Source organism: Stegodyphus dumicola, chromosome 7 (genome assembly GCF_044657685.1).
Source record: "Stegodyphus dumicola isolate Sdum_Otavi_A_Nest chromosome 7, ASM4465768v1".
Taxonomy (NCBI): Eukaryota; Metazoa; Arthropoda; class Arachnida; order Araneae; family Eresidae; genus Stegodyphus; species Stegodyphus dumicola.
This window is the reverse complement of record NC_140774.1, coordinates 55,107,476-55,124,471: the sequence shown is the minus strand read 5'-3', so window position 1 is coordinate 55,124,471 and position 16,996 is coordinate 55,107,476. Positions and strand designations below refer to the sequence as shown.

The 16,996-nt window shown below is 32.7% G+C and overlaps 1 protein-coding gene across 4 annotated transcripts in view; it reads left to right on the top strand.

The window, feature by feature from the left end:
- The window catches only part of unc-13 (protein unc13 homolog), a 293,041-nt gene that overhangs the window by 260,557 nt on the left and 15,488 nt on the right, over positions 1 to 16,996 (top strand). For all 4 annotated transcript variants that reach the window (XM_035360008.2, XM_085820232.1, XM_035360007.2 and 1 more), the window contains 6 exons: positions 1,829 to 1,925; positions 5,061 to 5,204; positions 7,095 to 7,172; positions 10,512 to 10,589; positions 10,697 to 10,785; positions 11,921 to 12,137. In XM_035360008.2, the coding sequence (XP_035215899.1) occupies positions 1,829 to 1,925; positions 5,061 to 5,204; positions 7,095 to 7,172; positions 10,512 to 10,589; positions 10,697 to 10,785; positions 11,921 to 12,137 (703 nt within the window). The remainder of the gene's footprint in view (positions 1 to 1,828; positions 1,926 to 5,060; positions 5,205 to 7,094; positions 7,173 to 10,511; positions 10,590 to 10,696; positions 10,786 to 11,920; positions 12,138 to 16,996) is intronic.

Sequence of the window (16,996 nt, the reverse complement as noted above, 5' to 3'; positions counted from 1 at the left end):
AATATTTCTGTTATTTATTAAATTATAGTTTCTGAAAGTGAGAAGAAAAATTTCTCATTTTAAATCAGAACTAGAAATTTAAGGAAGAAAAAACTTGAGAGAAACGGCAAGGGAAATGGATCGAAAGCCTGCCTCTTTTCAGATATTAAACATGAAAGTGAATGAAGAGATTGCTTTTTTTTACCAAAAACAAGGCTACTAGTCCAAAACGGAATTTTCATTCAAGTTCTTATAAGCTATTTTTTCCCTACTTCCAGCATGCTTTCGAGCTGTAACGGTAGCACACTCGGTACGTATTCGAGAGATTCAGACTCGAATCCCGGCGTGGGCATTGCTCATTTTTCATGTACTTCTTCTTTCAAATAGACTAATGACTCTACAAGTTATTTAAAAGCAATAGATGCAGTTCTTAAGAATGTTATTTTTTTACTTTTGAATCTAATTCAGTTAAATAAAAGTGCATTTAATTCACGATACATTTAAAAGCATTAAATATTTTTGTAGAATTATGTTATACATTTTTTTTCACTTTTCAAATATACAGAAGATTTTCCCATGTTAGTCTAGATATACACTGCGGGGGAAATCACAGTTCTGTATCTCCCGTTCTAGTAGGCCGATTGATGAAATTCAAATTGCATTTTTCACGTCTCGAAAGCGCGACTTAGGATATAAATTAGATTTATATACATGTTCTAATATGGGTATTTTGACACAAAATCGGACTTTTTCTGAAATGACATATTTATTTTCCATATTTCGATTCTACGACTCAAATTATGCCTAAATATTAAATTTAGTAAAATTTGGTACGAAATTTACGGAGAAATTCAAAAATTTATCTTGGAGAAATTTTTCACTTTGAGCCAAGAATAATTCACTTGGTGAGCTTTTTAATTTATAGCAACCTATTTTCCTCTCTCTTTTTTTCATTGTACACGAGCGAGAAAAAAGTCAGATTTCATACGTTCAAATAATTTTAACAAAGTGCGTAAACCGCATTTAAAGTTATCGCTTATAGCATATGTGCTAAATTTGAAAACGCGCCAATATGTAAATTAATGTATATTTTAGAAAATTTTGAATAAAAAACTCTAATTTTATTCAGGTGTGCCTAGAAATACATCTACTTTAAGATGATGTTAAAAATTTTATAGGTTATAATACAAATTGTTTTTGAAAAATTCATAAAAAATATTTTAAGGTATAAATTTTAAAAATAAATCATAAAAAATGAGCGAATTATATTTGCATTAAGCCCAAATTTTGAATTCTGTGAGAAGGAACCAAGTAAGTTAAATAAAAAAGAGATATTAATAAATATATATCAAATTCGATTAACATTGAGGAGCTAAATTTTTAGAGCTGATTTTTTAAAAACTACTCGTGCGATTTTTACAAAACATGGCAGTTTGGCATAATTGGAGTCTTATAATCGAAATATGAAAAAACATTGTCATGTCGTTTCAGAAACTGTTCGATTTTTGTGTCAAAATACCAATGCTATATATAAATCTAATACATATTCTAGGTCGCGCTTTTGAGACATGAAAAACGCAAGTTGAATTTCGTCAGTCGGGCCCGTAGAACGAGATATAGAACTATGCCTTTTTTTTTCTTTTTTTTCGGCTGTGAACATTTATCTAGTATCTTATAAAGTATTCCACTACTAGAAATGGTGCGGGTGGAGACCCGCGCCATTTCTATTGATAATCTGGGATGATAAACCATATATTAAACATTTAAAAGAGATCTTTTAGAAAAAATTAAAATCGGAATTCTTTCAGATTTTTTTTTATTCAGGTTTTAAATATCAGTTTTTTTGCAGATGGTTTGAGCCATTTGTGATGCAGTGGCTCAATGAAAATGATGATGTCTCTCTAGAATACCTCAACAGTGCCTTTTTGAGGGATAAGAAGGACGGGGTAAGTGAAGAAAGCTGTTTACCTCTAATTCCGTTTAAATTGAATATAGTTGCCTTAATGAAAGACTACATAATCCAATGCAAATTCTGCAGTAAAAACACTATAAACAAAATTTTGAAATGCTGTTATTAAATATTATAATAAATTATGTTAATTATTATATTGAATATGATATAAAAATGAATGCGCAGCTGCATCTGGAATATTGTTTTCATTTATTAAATTAGTGCTGAAGTCATTTCATCGTAGTCATTTTCATATTTCATCCTGATTTTACGATAAAATAATATCATGGTATTATTTTTCTGCGATTTGATTTTGACACAATTTGTTTTAAATTTAAGATTTTATGTTATTTTCCTTCAATATATGGGGGGGGGTGTATTTCTTAAATTAGTAGATCTATTGCACATGCTTGGCTTAAAATTGTTTCAAATATTAAACTAAAAAATGCATACGAAGAACAAATTGTATCTCTTTTTGTATTTTTTTATTTTTAAATATTTTTGGTACTACGTATTATTACAACCGCCTTAAAAAAGTAGCCAAGTGCTTTCAGAATGAGCCAAAATATGGCAACCATGCATAAACATACTCCCGACAACCATGCTTATAACAATCCTTCACTGAAACAATGTCGCCGCTTTTGTATACATTCTTTTCCTCAATTTCAAATTCCAACGATTTTTATACACAAATCTGATACGTTTTTAGCTTCAACTCTACTTTAACACATTGCTTGGGGAGTTTTCTGACATTGGAAGGAAATGCAGTAAAAGTTCTGTTCGAATACTGCATAATCACTAAAGGGAACAATGATGAGATACGTTCGATAGAGAGCCAAGCGCAATGCCGAGATTGTGCAGTTCTTTATTTTTTAAGAGAAAATAGATTGCTGTCGCATGGAGAGAAGAAAAGCACTGAAATATTGTAGAAGGATTTTGCGAAAATGTGTTTTTTATGGATTATATTAACCTTATTTAATAATTAAAATTTGTATTTTAGAACTTTTAATATATATATATGTGTGTGTGTGCATAAATATATACGGTAAATACCGATATTTGGAAATGTTTTACCAGAAAAAATCGCAAAAAAACGCCAACTTCCACCCGATAAATAGCTTCATAGGTATGCCGATTATAATTAACCGACTCTCTATGTTATCAGAAAACATGGTATGAAAATTTACATGAACAATAAATTCTAGTGTGATTGATAATAATGAATTTCAACTTCACTGCGAGTCGCAGAAAAGGAGCTTACGATTCGCATGCAGCTGTTAGGTTCCGAACTGAACATTACAAATCGTTCTTCCATAAAACATTACAAAATCTTGCTTTCAGTTAAACACGCAGAATGTTTACCGCAGGACTCATATTTTGAACCCGTACTTCGTTTATAATGTTCTCCCGGGATTTCTCTGGAAATCGGTAATAAACATGTTTCTCGAAATCATTATCTTTATCCTAAAATGCACGCTATCTTAATTAAAAGGATTCAGAGATTGTCATGTCTCAAAATGCAATTGTCAACACCAAAGATTTAAGTTTATGAATATTTTTTTTACTTATTATAATATTTAAATTGCATGTCTGTAGCTATAAAATGTTAAAGTTGTTTATTCCTAATTGTTATGATATTTGAATTATAAATTCTGGTCATTCTTTTCCTAATTATTACGATATTTAAACTGCATATCATCGGTATAATGATTAGAATTTGTGGCTGCCGTAACATTGGGCACAGGTTCGAATTCCGGAAAAGGAATATGTGTAGAATTCCGAAAAATGAATATATGTAAATATATGTCCAAGCGGCGTAGGGCCTTAAAATACTTGGCGATCCGAAAGTTTTCTCGAGTGGCTTGATGATAAGGGAAGAGAGGTGGAAAACCTTGGACACGTCTACTAAGAGGATTTCTCCATCAAAATTGGGACGAAATAGTTAAAGTCGTGTTTTCACTTATACGGTGTTCAAGGCCCATACCAAAGACGCAATTCTACGCTCCTCTCCATGATAAAATTCGTGAACTTTAATCTAATGTTACTGCCAGACAAGTGAGATAAATCGAATAATATATTGGAAATCTATTAAAAATACCAAATACCAAGCAGTTAAATTAAACCAAGCAATTTTAATTATAAATTGTTTTAGTGATCAAAGATACAAGAAGGTATTATAACTATTTATTGTTCCAAAATATCTTTCTTCCCTGTTATATTATTACGATATTTGAATTATAAACCTTTTTATTCGTTTCCTAACCATTAGGACAGTTGAATTAAAAATCCTCAATGAGAGAAGTGTTAGAATTATTTATCTGTTCAAACTATCTTCCAAACTAATCTGCGAACAACTGTGGTTGGATGATTTCCCAAGCGTGCTTAATTATATCATAATATCTACTTTTGACAATGAAACAAACAATACGTAATAACAAAGCAGTTGATTAATGGATTTTTACTGTCGTCGAGGAAGAAGCGCTGGTTTATCTTTCAACTACCCACGCTGAGTAATCTGAGTTCTGATTATCTTTAGACATATTCTAGCTGTTGTTTATTGCAAAGATGTGAAGAAATTTTGACAACTCTAATGTAATTTTCTACGTTATATTTATGAAAAGTGGGATCTAGACATTTAGAATTATTATTCAAGCTGTAGTCTAATATAAACTATTCATAATTTTTAATACTGTAATTATTTTGATCGATTAGAGAGAGATTCTGAGGAGTTTTCTAATATTTTTGGTCACTCGCACTCTTGTTGTGATCATTATAATTGACGTAATCCATGATAGACATATATTTGCATGCCATTTTGCGGACGTAGCATGTTCGCAAAATAAACATAAACTTCACAGTTCCATAAGAATGTAATATGACTTCGCACGATATTTACCTTTATGGCGATGAAATACCTCTGTTGAACCATGAAAAGAAATTTATTATATAAAAACTGGAAATGATTAATTTTGTAGGTACTAGTGAAAATATTTTGATTAAACTTTCTGTAACAAGATTCTGCTTAGCCACAATTAATTCGTAATTACCGTTATATGATACTTAATACAGCCAGCTTTAAACAGAGAGATATTTATGATGCATTTAATAAAAGTGTCTTTCTCCTTTGCAGTTTCTCCAAAGCTCAGAACATTCTCTGTTCTCTAATTCTGTAGTAGACGTATTCACTCAATTGACACAGTGCTTCGATGTTATTAGTAAACTAGAATGTCCAGATCCAGAACTTGTCAAAAGATACATGAAACGATTTGCAAAGGTAAGTTCTGAAGTATTAGTTAAGTAGTTATAACTAATTAACAGAAAATGGAAGTATTTTCGCTAATGGATCAGAGTCTATTTGTTTCATTTCTGGCTTGTTTCTTTTTTGACTGATAACTTCCCCATTATTTTGAGTACTTTTTCCTGTATTTTTAATTTTGGGGAACATTCTGATAACCTGATAATAGATATTCTTAATTATCTTGCCATTTTTTAAGAATCATCTTGGGCCTAGAGATCTACAGAATATAATGGCGAAGAGCAATAAGAATAAGACATACGATTGCGCATTTTTACTTTTCCGGCTAGATTTTGTTTTTATGCTGTCTTTCCTAACCAGTCTTCTTTGTTATACATCAATTAAAAAAGATAAGTTATGTAAATGTCAAAGGAGAAAACTCGTAGAACAAGCGCTAGTTAAGACTGATTAACTGACTTGAGGTGAATTTTAGTGCAATAAGTATTTTGTCTATTGATTATCTCACATTTGCTGATCGCCGCATGATCTAATTACTCGAAATGAAAGGACTGACTGGGTAGGGATTTCCTCGGGAGAAATTTAAAAAAAAATTGATGATTTAAATTTTTTTGTGGTTATATTTAACTGGCATTTATGGCCGAACGTTTAAATTAAGTTAGAGTTATCTTGAAGTTTCTATAGACTTTTGTGCTTGCCTTGTTATTGCAAAGATATTTCAATTTGTTGCAATGTATCCTGTTTGCCTGTTTAATTATTGAAAGGCAGAATGTGCATTGCTTCTGTTTGTCTTTGTCTTCAACCCAAACTTTAAATAAATTAAATTGAAACTTGTTTTAACTATGTAATTGTATAAGACCGTAAAGGATGCCAAAAACAGATGGAATGATCCATTAGAAGCAGTTGAATCAGACTGATAAATCTTCGGGAGAAGCTCAGAATTTCCTTCTCACCTTTTGAATTTTGGAAAAGCATTTTACTACTTTTGGTGTACGTACGTTTCCATTTACGAACAAAAGTTTTAAAGCATTTAGTCTTGCTTTGTTCTTATAAATATATACTGTAACTTGGAAAAGCAAAGATGTCTCTTAGGTCTAATGTTTAGTACAATTCTTGTAAGACGATTGGGGCTCGAAATTCCAATATAGTGAGTAGATATGTTAATTATATCAATACACATCCTGTCAGAAGGTCAGTTCCAGCACGTGTTGCAATGCATATTTATTCCGTAGGAGACAAGTTTCTGAAAGTTCTAAAAAATGTTTAGCACTTTGTCAAAAACCTCTGTATACGAATTAGTTTGTAGAAGTATATTTTTAAAAACGAGAAATGCGTCTTTTGCTAATCATAAATCTAGGATTTAAAAAATATCCTCAAATTCATGCAGAATGTGAAATATTATTTTCAGGAACGACTCCACCTATAATGTACTAGAATCTGTTACTTTAAATAGGCACTTCAATACCATTGCTAGATCTTCCCATCTGCAGTCGTAACCCGTATCATAGCATAGAACTTATTTTCTCCACCTCATTTGGAATTACAGTTCAATTGAACCTTCATTATCACGCTTTTCGTGATATGAAACACGTTTAAACGGAAATGGAGTGGAGGGAAAAAATTAGGCGACTCAAATCGTCTGCTGCAGCTATCACATCCATTGTTCCAAGACAAGTAAAGTAATAAAAAATAACCTTGAAGTACTTATTTTGAAGTAACAGAGTATAACCTACAACCGCCCATAATCTTTGCATTTTATTTAAATCTTTGCCATATTTGTTATTATTTTCTGTTATTTTTTGTTTTTAAAAAGGATCTTCAATGTAATTCTATGCTCTCTAAAGAAGCATAGTCCTGTTTTGAGTAACCTCTTCTGCGGACGCTCTAACATTTGAATTATTTCCTTTTTAGACGATTGTTAAGGTGCTAACAGCTTATGCTGATATAGTAAAGAAAGAATTTCCAAACTTCATCAGCCAGGAGAAAACCGTAAGTATTTGTGTTAATTAATTTTGAAATTATTATTCGTGATTATATTTGTGACTTTTGACTGTTGAGTGAAGTTTTATTTTAATACATTAATTTTTTACTAATACACTTAAATTAAAGAATTTCCTTGAATTGTTCCTCTAAACTGCAAAACGGGCTTCCTAAATAGATTTTAACAAAAGTTATTCTTATTATGTTTCTTTAGAGATTTTAAATCAAATAATCTAGGGCAATCTATATCATATTTCAAATTTACGCTCACATCTTACATCAAAACATAAATTAAATTTATAAACACATATAATGATCTAATGAAATGTAATTCGAAGAATAGAAACGGTAATTTGAAAGCTCTAAACTGTATATTCGTATCCTGCGTTTTATCTTTTTCATATTAATGTTGTACGTATCTCTTTTGCATAAAATATCGTATTATTTAGGAAATTAATGTCAAAATGGTTACATTTGGAAGAGGTCTATTCTGGTGTGTGGCTGTTTTATTTCGATTTGCATATAGCCTGTAACCATATGCTTGTATTCACTGAAACAAAATAAAATTTGTAATGTTTGTATGAGTAAATCTGAGGAGCCCAAGGTGAGCAGAAAATACATGAAATTGTACATGAATGGAAAGAGAAGTAACACGTGAAAATCATGCTTGACAATGACAAATGCATTTTAGTAATGTTTGTTAGTTTCTTAAAATGTTTGTAATTCAGAGTGGTTTCAGAAGATTTGAAATTGGTGCTGTGTTATTGTAATTAGTCATAAAATATTTCTGAAAGTCTTTATCGACATCACATACCATAGCCTCTGCCAAAGCATTCTTTGCCACAGCATCCCATGCCGAAGCTGTTTTCGCAGATCTTCTGGAAGAATCTTGTCTGTATAATGGTACTATCTGACAATGTTTTGTACAATCCTTATTATGATTTTGCCAATACTCTTTCACCAATTCAATAAGAAAATATACGTGCCTTAGTTACCTTAGATTACTTAACATGTTAGAACAACTCCTTCGTAGCTTTCACCGTTGTTCTTCTAGTAAAACGTAACTCTTTCGTGTCTTATTTTATGATTAAATTTAATATACGGATGGGACATAAAATAGTAATAAAAATATCCTTCCACTGCAGATAACATCTATTCACTCTGTTTCATAATACATAAATCATTTAATCGTGCATTCATGTTTAGGCTGATGAGTATACTTTTGCATGTTTGGGAGAATCTTCCTGAGTCGTGATCATATAATTTGATAAAGGCCGTACCATAAAGATGCTTTAGAAGATGCAACATTGTTTTATGAAGGTGCTGTCAAAGCAGTTTCGAAGTGGAAATGTAACCAACAAAGTATTTCAGAAATGTATTGAACAGTTGCAAAAAATGTTTCACAGAAATGCATAGCTGTTGCAGGATAATATTTGAGAAACTGTTGTATTTTTGATACTTTTCTTTCTCAAATTCAGCTATACATATTATTTAATTTAACCTTAAAATAATTAATTAAAAAATACAAAAACACGAGAAGGTATCAAACATTTTAGAGACTAGCCCTGTTGAAAGAAAACTACTTTATTAATCCACATGTAAATACTGTCACCTTCACAAGTTCACACACAACAGTTCCCTAACGCAACAATACAGCATTCTCAGCCTTCTTTCCACTTCTGATATGTATTTTGGAAGTCCACTTCTCGAAACGTGGCAAGCACCTATGAGATGCATAAATTGCTTGTATTATGTTCAGCATCTCGGTGGCAGATTCGCTTAGTTTTACACGAAATTTCACTCTCTCTCTCTTTTTTCAAGCTTACTGTTTTCGTTGGAATCGCAAAAGTGGTAATGCATTTGTTCACAATTGCCCAAACTTCACAGCTACCTGTGAAGATGAAGTATAATTTTCGAAATCAAAAGAATTTGCTGCTGAAATAGTGGTGCAGTTACATAAAAAAAGTGTTGGAGCCTTTTTAATTAGGGCTGCGTTTGGCCCCAGCATAATTTAAGTTCTGAACTCTATACTTATTTAGCTATACAGTAAGACAATCAAAATAACTATCGTATGGCACTTTTTATCACTTTTTTTAACATATGGGTTTCTGAATTTAGAAATTTTACCTCAGATTTTCTCGGTCAGTTCTACTTATGTTAAAAAGTTTTCAGATTGTGTAAACAGCAAATCCAGCTGATGGAACAGAAAAGGAAATTTCTTTTTAATAGGAAATTTTTTACTTAGACCATTTTCCCTTCATAGCTTTGATTCTGCAACTCCTTTCCGTCTTCTGATCTTTCTTTTAGCCATTAGTTTCGATCTTAACTTTTTTCTCTGTACCATTTTACAAATAAAGGGATGTTGCCACTATATGTTATCGCCATGTTTATAAAAAATAATAAAGCGAATATAAAAAAAGTGCGGCAACATTTAACATTTTATCAGAAATTCTTAAGATACGCTGTTTGTAAATGTTTTGCAATTTTGTTGCTGAATTTTATGCGCGTATGTACGAAGAATGTAAGTTTAATAAATATAAAGCTAAAAAGACAAAGAGTTTTGTAAGTCATCTTACTGAAGGTACTGTAATTTTACGCGGCGTTAAGTCCGAAGAAAGCCATGTTTAATATTAATGTTAAAAATGACTTAAAAAAAAGGTTGTGTTAGCAGGAAAGAGTTCAAGAGGAAATTAATAAACTGCAAGCTCAGAGGAAACGATAAAATCCTCTACAAACTTCCTGGTGCCACGTTAAAATCTGAATCAGTTTACATTTCTTTTTTCCTCGCGTGTCTTTTATAATTTTTTGTGTCGTGCAAGGAAATGAGACATCCTTTCAAGAAACTAGTTAGTGCAGACAGCTGCCACACCAGTGTCCTTGGACTGAATCCTGGGCAAAATTTGAAAGCTTATGATCATCATGTCTTCTTCGAGAATAGCATTTAATATCTACGCCTTTCAAAAATTCTGTTGTGTGTTTGAGAGTTAGTTGATAGTTGATAGCAAGCCAAGGCGCCAGAGCTTTACTGTTGCGTCAGCAGATTGAGAGCTATTACGTTGTTAGTGGAAAGAGACAAAGAAGGAATATTTGATGGCGTAAAATGAAATTAGGGTCAATATTTATATAAATTGCTCTCAGGTTGTGTCGCCTGTTGAAACTCATCGGCAGTCATGACATTGATTTATTAAAAACTTAAATGCAAATTATTAGTACACCAGTAAGATTCAAATTGTCTTCTCAAATCAACAGAATCTGACGGGAGCACGTAATTTTATGCTTCATTTTCTGTTATTTAGAAGATGTCACTGAAAGATCATTATACTGATTTATATACCATTTCATTTTCAGGCTTGTATATTGATGAACAATATTCAACAACTGCGGGTTCAGTTGGAAAAAATGTTCGAATCTATGGGCGGTGAGAAGGTATGTACTTTTTTAAATGCATCGTTATGTATATCTTCTTTATTTACTTACTACACATTAAAACTTTAAGATTAAAACAAGTATTGAAAGACTAAAATACATTTCAGCTTGATGAAGAAGCTGCGAGTATCCTCAACGAATTACAACAGCAGCTGAACACTGTACTGGATGACCTAAGCGTTGTCTTTGCAAAGAGGTAATAAATTAGCAAAAGAAACTTGCGTGTTTCTTCTTAATACCAACATATACTATGTATTAAAATGTGTGTATCTATATAATATGAAATTTTAGATTTACTTTTCTGATGTCCTTTGCTTTAGATAAATGTTTCCACGTAATGTCTACTAAAACCTATAGCTCATAGAAATGTAATTTCTGGTTTCATGACAGTTTTTATAGTTTCGATAATACCTACGCTATACATGTTTCGATAAAACATGTGGAAACATAAAAATAATTTAATTGTTATTAATTAATTTTATTTAAGTATTTTTCTCTTAGATGTGTGTATTTCAAATCTGCGCTTAGTTGCAGGTGAAATGCCCTTCAATTACATTTCATTTGACTTTCCATTTTTTTATAAATTTTAAGACAAGAATTACTTTAAAATTTTAATACGAATTTTCACGTAAATTTTATGCATTAAAGTTTTAGTTTAAAAATGAGATCTAATCTTTAAATTAAAGTCTTCTTTAATTTGTCTCGATAGACTTAAACTGTTTAGGCTCAGCTTCTACCTAAACCTAAATTTAAACAAGCGTCAAAAGTAGCGCAGATTATAAGCAAGAGTATCTAAAATATTATTGGGGTATTATTTTGACTTACAGTTAGAGAATAAATTAAAATAATAAACAGAAAATTTGTTTGTACTAAAACTTTTAATACAAACAAATATTCATTGCGCCTACCAATGACAAATCTCAAATCTAACTAAAATCACAGTAGAAATGGAATTCTAAAATTAACTGAAAATTTTATATTTAAGGAGTTGCATTAAAATGCATTTTTACCGATGCAAAGTTGCCTCCTACTTAAGGCTCACAGTGCTGGTACAAAACTCGTAACGTATTAACTATCGCGTAACCCGATGTCTTCTTCACAGAACTATCAGTAAAATATATTGTCTTCTAATCTGCGTATTTTGGAGTGACTGGATTTAGAAATGCCACAGAAACATTTCATCCATATAAAAATTAATCCGTTAGTAAAATGTTAAAAAACTTTACATAGATTTTTTGAATAGTTTTAATAATCACTGCAATCCCCACTTTCTAAAGTTTGACTTTTATCTAGTTTCTTTGTTTCTCAACAACGTATCATTCTTTACTTAGTTTGGAAGGAACAATAAGGGAAAGTATGCAAGAACTGAGTGCATTATTATCTGCCGTGAAAGGAACAGGCCAAGTTTCCATGAATCAAGTTTCTCAACGGAATGAAGTCATGGCTGAAGCTGATCATGTACTACATCCACTCATGGATATACTCGATGGAAAGCTTTCCATGTTCTATCAAGTTTGCGAACGCACAGTACTTAAACGTTTGTTAAAGGTATGTATAGCAAACTGTTTAACACAACATTTCAAAAGTTATCTTTTGATGTAAAAAAATTGAAAGATAGTGCATTAATATTAGGATTATGCATAAATTTGTTTTCATTGTGAATAGCCCTCATTCCTAGTCTAACTATATTTATTATTTCGTGGACTTTTTTTTTTTTTTTTTTTAGTCTGCTATGCATCTATAGCTCGTGTAAAACAACCTTCTTCTTCTGATATTCATATGAAGACTTTAACAATCAAAAACACGAACTATTTCTCAAGTTTATTTCATGTACTTTATAATATCAAATGGTATTTTAGTTATTGTTATGCTTCGTAGTTTTGCTTTCTTCTGTTAGTACATGTATCTTCGCGAGGATCATTAGCCCAAAAGTGGCTATTACTCTTGAAATAGAAATCTGCATCTAATAATTATAAATGCGCCATTTCATTTTTCATCTGTTGTCAAAATATAAGACATTTATCTTTCAAACTCAATCTCTGTCTATTGTATATTAATAAACTAAGTTATTTGAAAGCAATAAATGTAGTTCTTAAGAATATTCCTTTCTTACTTTTGAATCAGATTGATTTAAATAATAAAAGAGTGCTGAGTCCATGATATATCTAAATAAAAATTTTTAATATTTTTATAGAATGACGTTATACATTTTTTAGGCCAAAACGGATATTAGTCTCGAAACGGCATTTTGCGTTGAATCACAATGAACGGAATATTACTTTTCAAATTGTTGCCGCCAATTATTATCGCTCTGAAGTATATTTAAAAAAATTAAATAATGAAGGATCTGCATGCATGATTGTATGCATGTTTTTCCCACTGAAAAAATAACGGTAGCTAGAGCCATCAAATTTTGAATAACGTAGTTCTCCAGCAGCACATGGCCTCCTGGAAGCCCGAATTTTGTATTTCAAATTTGTTTTTACTATCTATTTCATATTTGGAAAACTTTAAGGGATTTTTGGTTAATAAACTCAACGATTTCAAAGCACGCAGTGGCAACACTGTACAGAATAAAAGCACTTTTATCTCCAGCGCGCGAGACTGCCTATCGGAAATTCCAAGGAAGTTGGAATAGATGGAGTAAACATGATTTCATAAAAATGAAGACAAACGTCACGACTTCTCGTGGCCGCCATAATTCCGTAAGTATAAGGCTTCGAAACATATTGTTACATAAAATTACCTTGACTTTGAGAGCAAATATTGACGTCCATAGGCTCAGAAAAGGGTCTTTAGCCATAATTTAAATAAAACGCCATTTTTGACTATTCTTTACTTTGACTATTCTTTACATTTGTTGTATAGTTACCATTTACACATTTTCTTGTACCTAGATTCTATTCAACTTGAAAGAGTTAATTTAGAAGTCAAACAACAAAAATCAGCATTATATTTTCAAATTTTACCGAACCATCGAAACTAATCCTGTGAAAATTTGAAAATACACTCTTAGACAAAAAAACGTCGCACCAAGAATGAGTTATCCGAATGAGACGAAAATCGGTAGAAGTGACATGTACAGAAAAACAAATGATTACAGTTTGAGAAAACTGGATGATTTATTGAAAGGATAGAGCTTCACAAAGTGAAAAAGTCAGTAACACGTTTGTCCACCTCTGGCCCTTATGCAAGCAGTTATTCGGCTTGATTATATTCGGTTATTCGGCATCGATTGATAGAGGTTGCGGATGTCCTCCTGAGGGATATCGTACCAAATTCTGTCCAACTGGCGCGTTAGATCGTCAACATCCCGAGCTGGTTGGAGGGCACTGCCCATAATGCTCCAAACGTGCTCAATAGTAGAGAGATCCGGCGACCTTGCTGGTCAAGGTAATGTCCGGCAAGCAGTAGAAACATGTGCAGTGTGGGGGCGGGCCCAGGGTGGCGTGACATGAAGGGCAACACAACGCTGTGCCCCAACGTTGATGTACCGCTATGCTGTAAGTTTGCGACGGATGACAACCAAAGGCGTCCTACTATGAAATGAAATGGCACCCCAGACCATCACTGCTGGTTGTCGGCCTGTCTGCGGGAAGACAGTCAGCTTGGTATCACACCGCTGTCTCCAGACTCCCCATCGCTGGTCATCGGGGCTCAGTTCAAAGCGGGACTCATCACTGAAGACTATTCTACTCAAATCAGTGACATTCCAGTGCGAATGAGCTGGACACCACTGCAGACGGGCTTGACGTTGTACAGAGGTCAATGATAGTCGGCGCAAGGGTCGCCGTGACCTGAGCCCCCTTTCTGTGAGCCGTCTATGAATGGTCCTTGCAGTCACTGAAGCACTAGTTGCACGTACAATCGATGATAATGATGCATCTGGGGCTGTGAGTGGTGCTCTGACGATTGCTCGGTCTTCACGTTCTGTCGTTTCTCTAGGCCTACTGCTTCCTTCATGACGCTGTGTGCGGTCATGGTTCACCCATTCCTGCCAACATCGGCTAATAGTGGCATCGCTCCTGCTCAAATGTCGAGCTATTTGCCGATAAGACCAACCGGCTTCTTTGCGGCCAACTACACGACCTCTCTGAAATTCTGACATTTGCGCATATCGTTCGCGCACCTGTATGCGAGGCATATTTACTGTCTACCAGAGTACACGGAATGAAATTCGTGAAGAATTTATGACCTGGAATCGTAATTTCTCTTCTTAAATATCCTGCCAGTTGCGCAGATCATATGCGCTGTAGCAAAAACCGTTCATTCATTAGCAGCCAAAATGGAAAATTTTGCATTTTTCGTCGAAACCTGTATGCATATCAATTTGTGTCCAATTTGCTTTATATCTTCTCGGTGCGTCGTTTCCCCCCCCCTCTAAGAGTGTATAATGCTGACTTTTGTTGTTTGACTTCTAAATCAATATTTGAAAGCGTTGTTTGCAATCCTTGGGATTTTTCTGTAAACTAAAAAGAAAATCAGTTATGTTAAGCATTAAAATTTGGAGATTATAAACTTTCAATATGTTTAGGTAACATACAGACAACACTAATTCGAATATAAAGAAAACCCCATTGATGGGAGATGGCTTCATTCTCATTGCACGAAACATACGGTAAAGGCTTACTCCATTTATTCTAACCTCCTACAGAAATTCTAAAGATATGCTGTTTTTAAATATTTTGGGATTTTCCTGTGAATCGAATTTTCTGTGGCGTAAGCGCCAAGAACGTGATAGTGATATAAGGTATTTCTCCCGCCTTTCTAGCGTGCTGCGTGGTGCAGTGGGCACACTGGGCCGGTATTCCAGAGGTACGCGGTTCGATTCCCGACGAAGGCGATTGCATATTTTTCATCTCTCCGGCTTCCCAAAAAGTCCTAATATCTCTACAGTGAATAGAAAAAGTAAATACACAAAATGCTGGTTATAAAAAGACGGAAAAAGGTTTTGTAAAGCCATCTTAGTAACAAAATTGACTATTAGTATGATGAACGGAAAAAAAAAATGAAAGAAAACTGAAAAATATGTGGTAATACTTGATACTGCATCAGGAATTCTAAACGTATACTCCCATGTTGCTTTTAAAATTTTTGTAATTTTGCTGTTGAATTTTATATGGCGTATGTGCGAAGGAAATAATGCTTAATAATAAACCTAAAAAGCAAAAAAATAAAAAGAGTTAGCAGGACTGATTGTAACAGCAGACCGGTAGACTGCGAGCTCAGCAGAGCGTAAAAAACCTTAACGCAATGGAGATAAAAAGGTTTTGTTTATAGCAGTGTTGCCACTGCTAGCTTTCAAATCGTTGAATTTGTTAATCAAAAATTCACGAATTTTTTTTTAAATATGAAATAAAAATAACTCTAAATTCATGCTTCCAAGTGCATGTGTTCGGGTTCAAGGTCTACGATATTCAAAATTTGATGGCTCTTGTACTGTCGTTTTTCCACAGTGTGAGGAACATACATACGCACGTGCAGATTCTTTATTATTTAACTTTTTAAAAAATAATAAAGGGCGAAAATATTTGACGGCAACAACTGAAAAGTGATAGGCCGTTTTAAAGTGAAAAATAAAATCCTATTTCGAGACTAATAGACCCTTTTGGGCTGAAAATGCCCAGAACATTCTGAAAAAAAAAAACTGGAATTAGATTAAAATAAGGCGAACAATCGCATCAAAATTTTAAAAAAAATTCGAATAAGAAAAATTTAATTTTTTTTTAATGGAACAAAAGGTTTTTACATTTCCCGGAATATCTTCGTCAGGGGATTGATAGCTAGAGAGATGTAAACGAAAATGAGCCTGCATCTAGTATAACCAATGTAGAATTCAGGAATTAATATAAAGAAGAATTTTGACGAGGATAAACAAATTAAATTGCGCATTAGTAACCCAACTCCGACAGATTAGTATCGAAAAAGGCACTTGGCTTAAATTAGGAAAAAAGGAGAGTACAGATATAAATAACAGATATAAAAAAATAAAATGAAATGATATAGTGCGAAAACAAATATTTTTAAACTTTTTAAATCTTTGAAATATGTATGGAAGTCTTTTATGTTGGGTAATACGAGCAATATCTGACACTGGAACATGGTCATGAATATACCAAGAAACCAAAATTGGTATTGAAGACATAAATTGTTAAAATAACTTAATTCGTTCTGAGGCCGTATGGTGCAAATAAATAAGTCACGAAAGTCTTTGAATTTTAAATTATATTTTAATTAAAAATATTAAGCAGAAAAAAGGGGAAAAAACCTGTAAAAATAATTTACTCTTTGCGATTCATAGTGAAAAGAATTTAATTACTACTTAAATCGAACTAAAATGTTTAAACTCTGCAATCTGTATTAGCTTTACTGAATGCATCTTGCACGAACCTTTAAGTACATTTTCG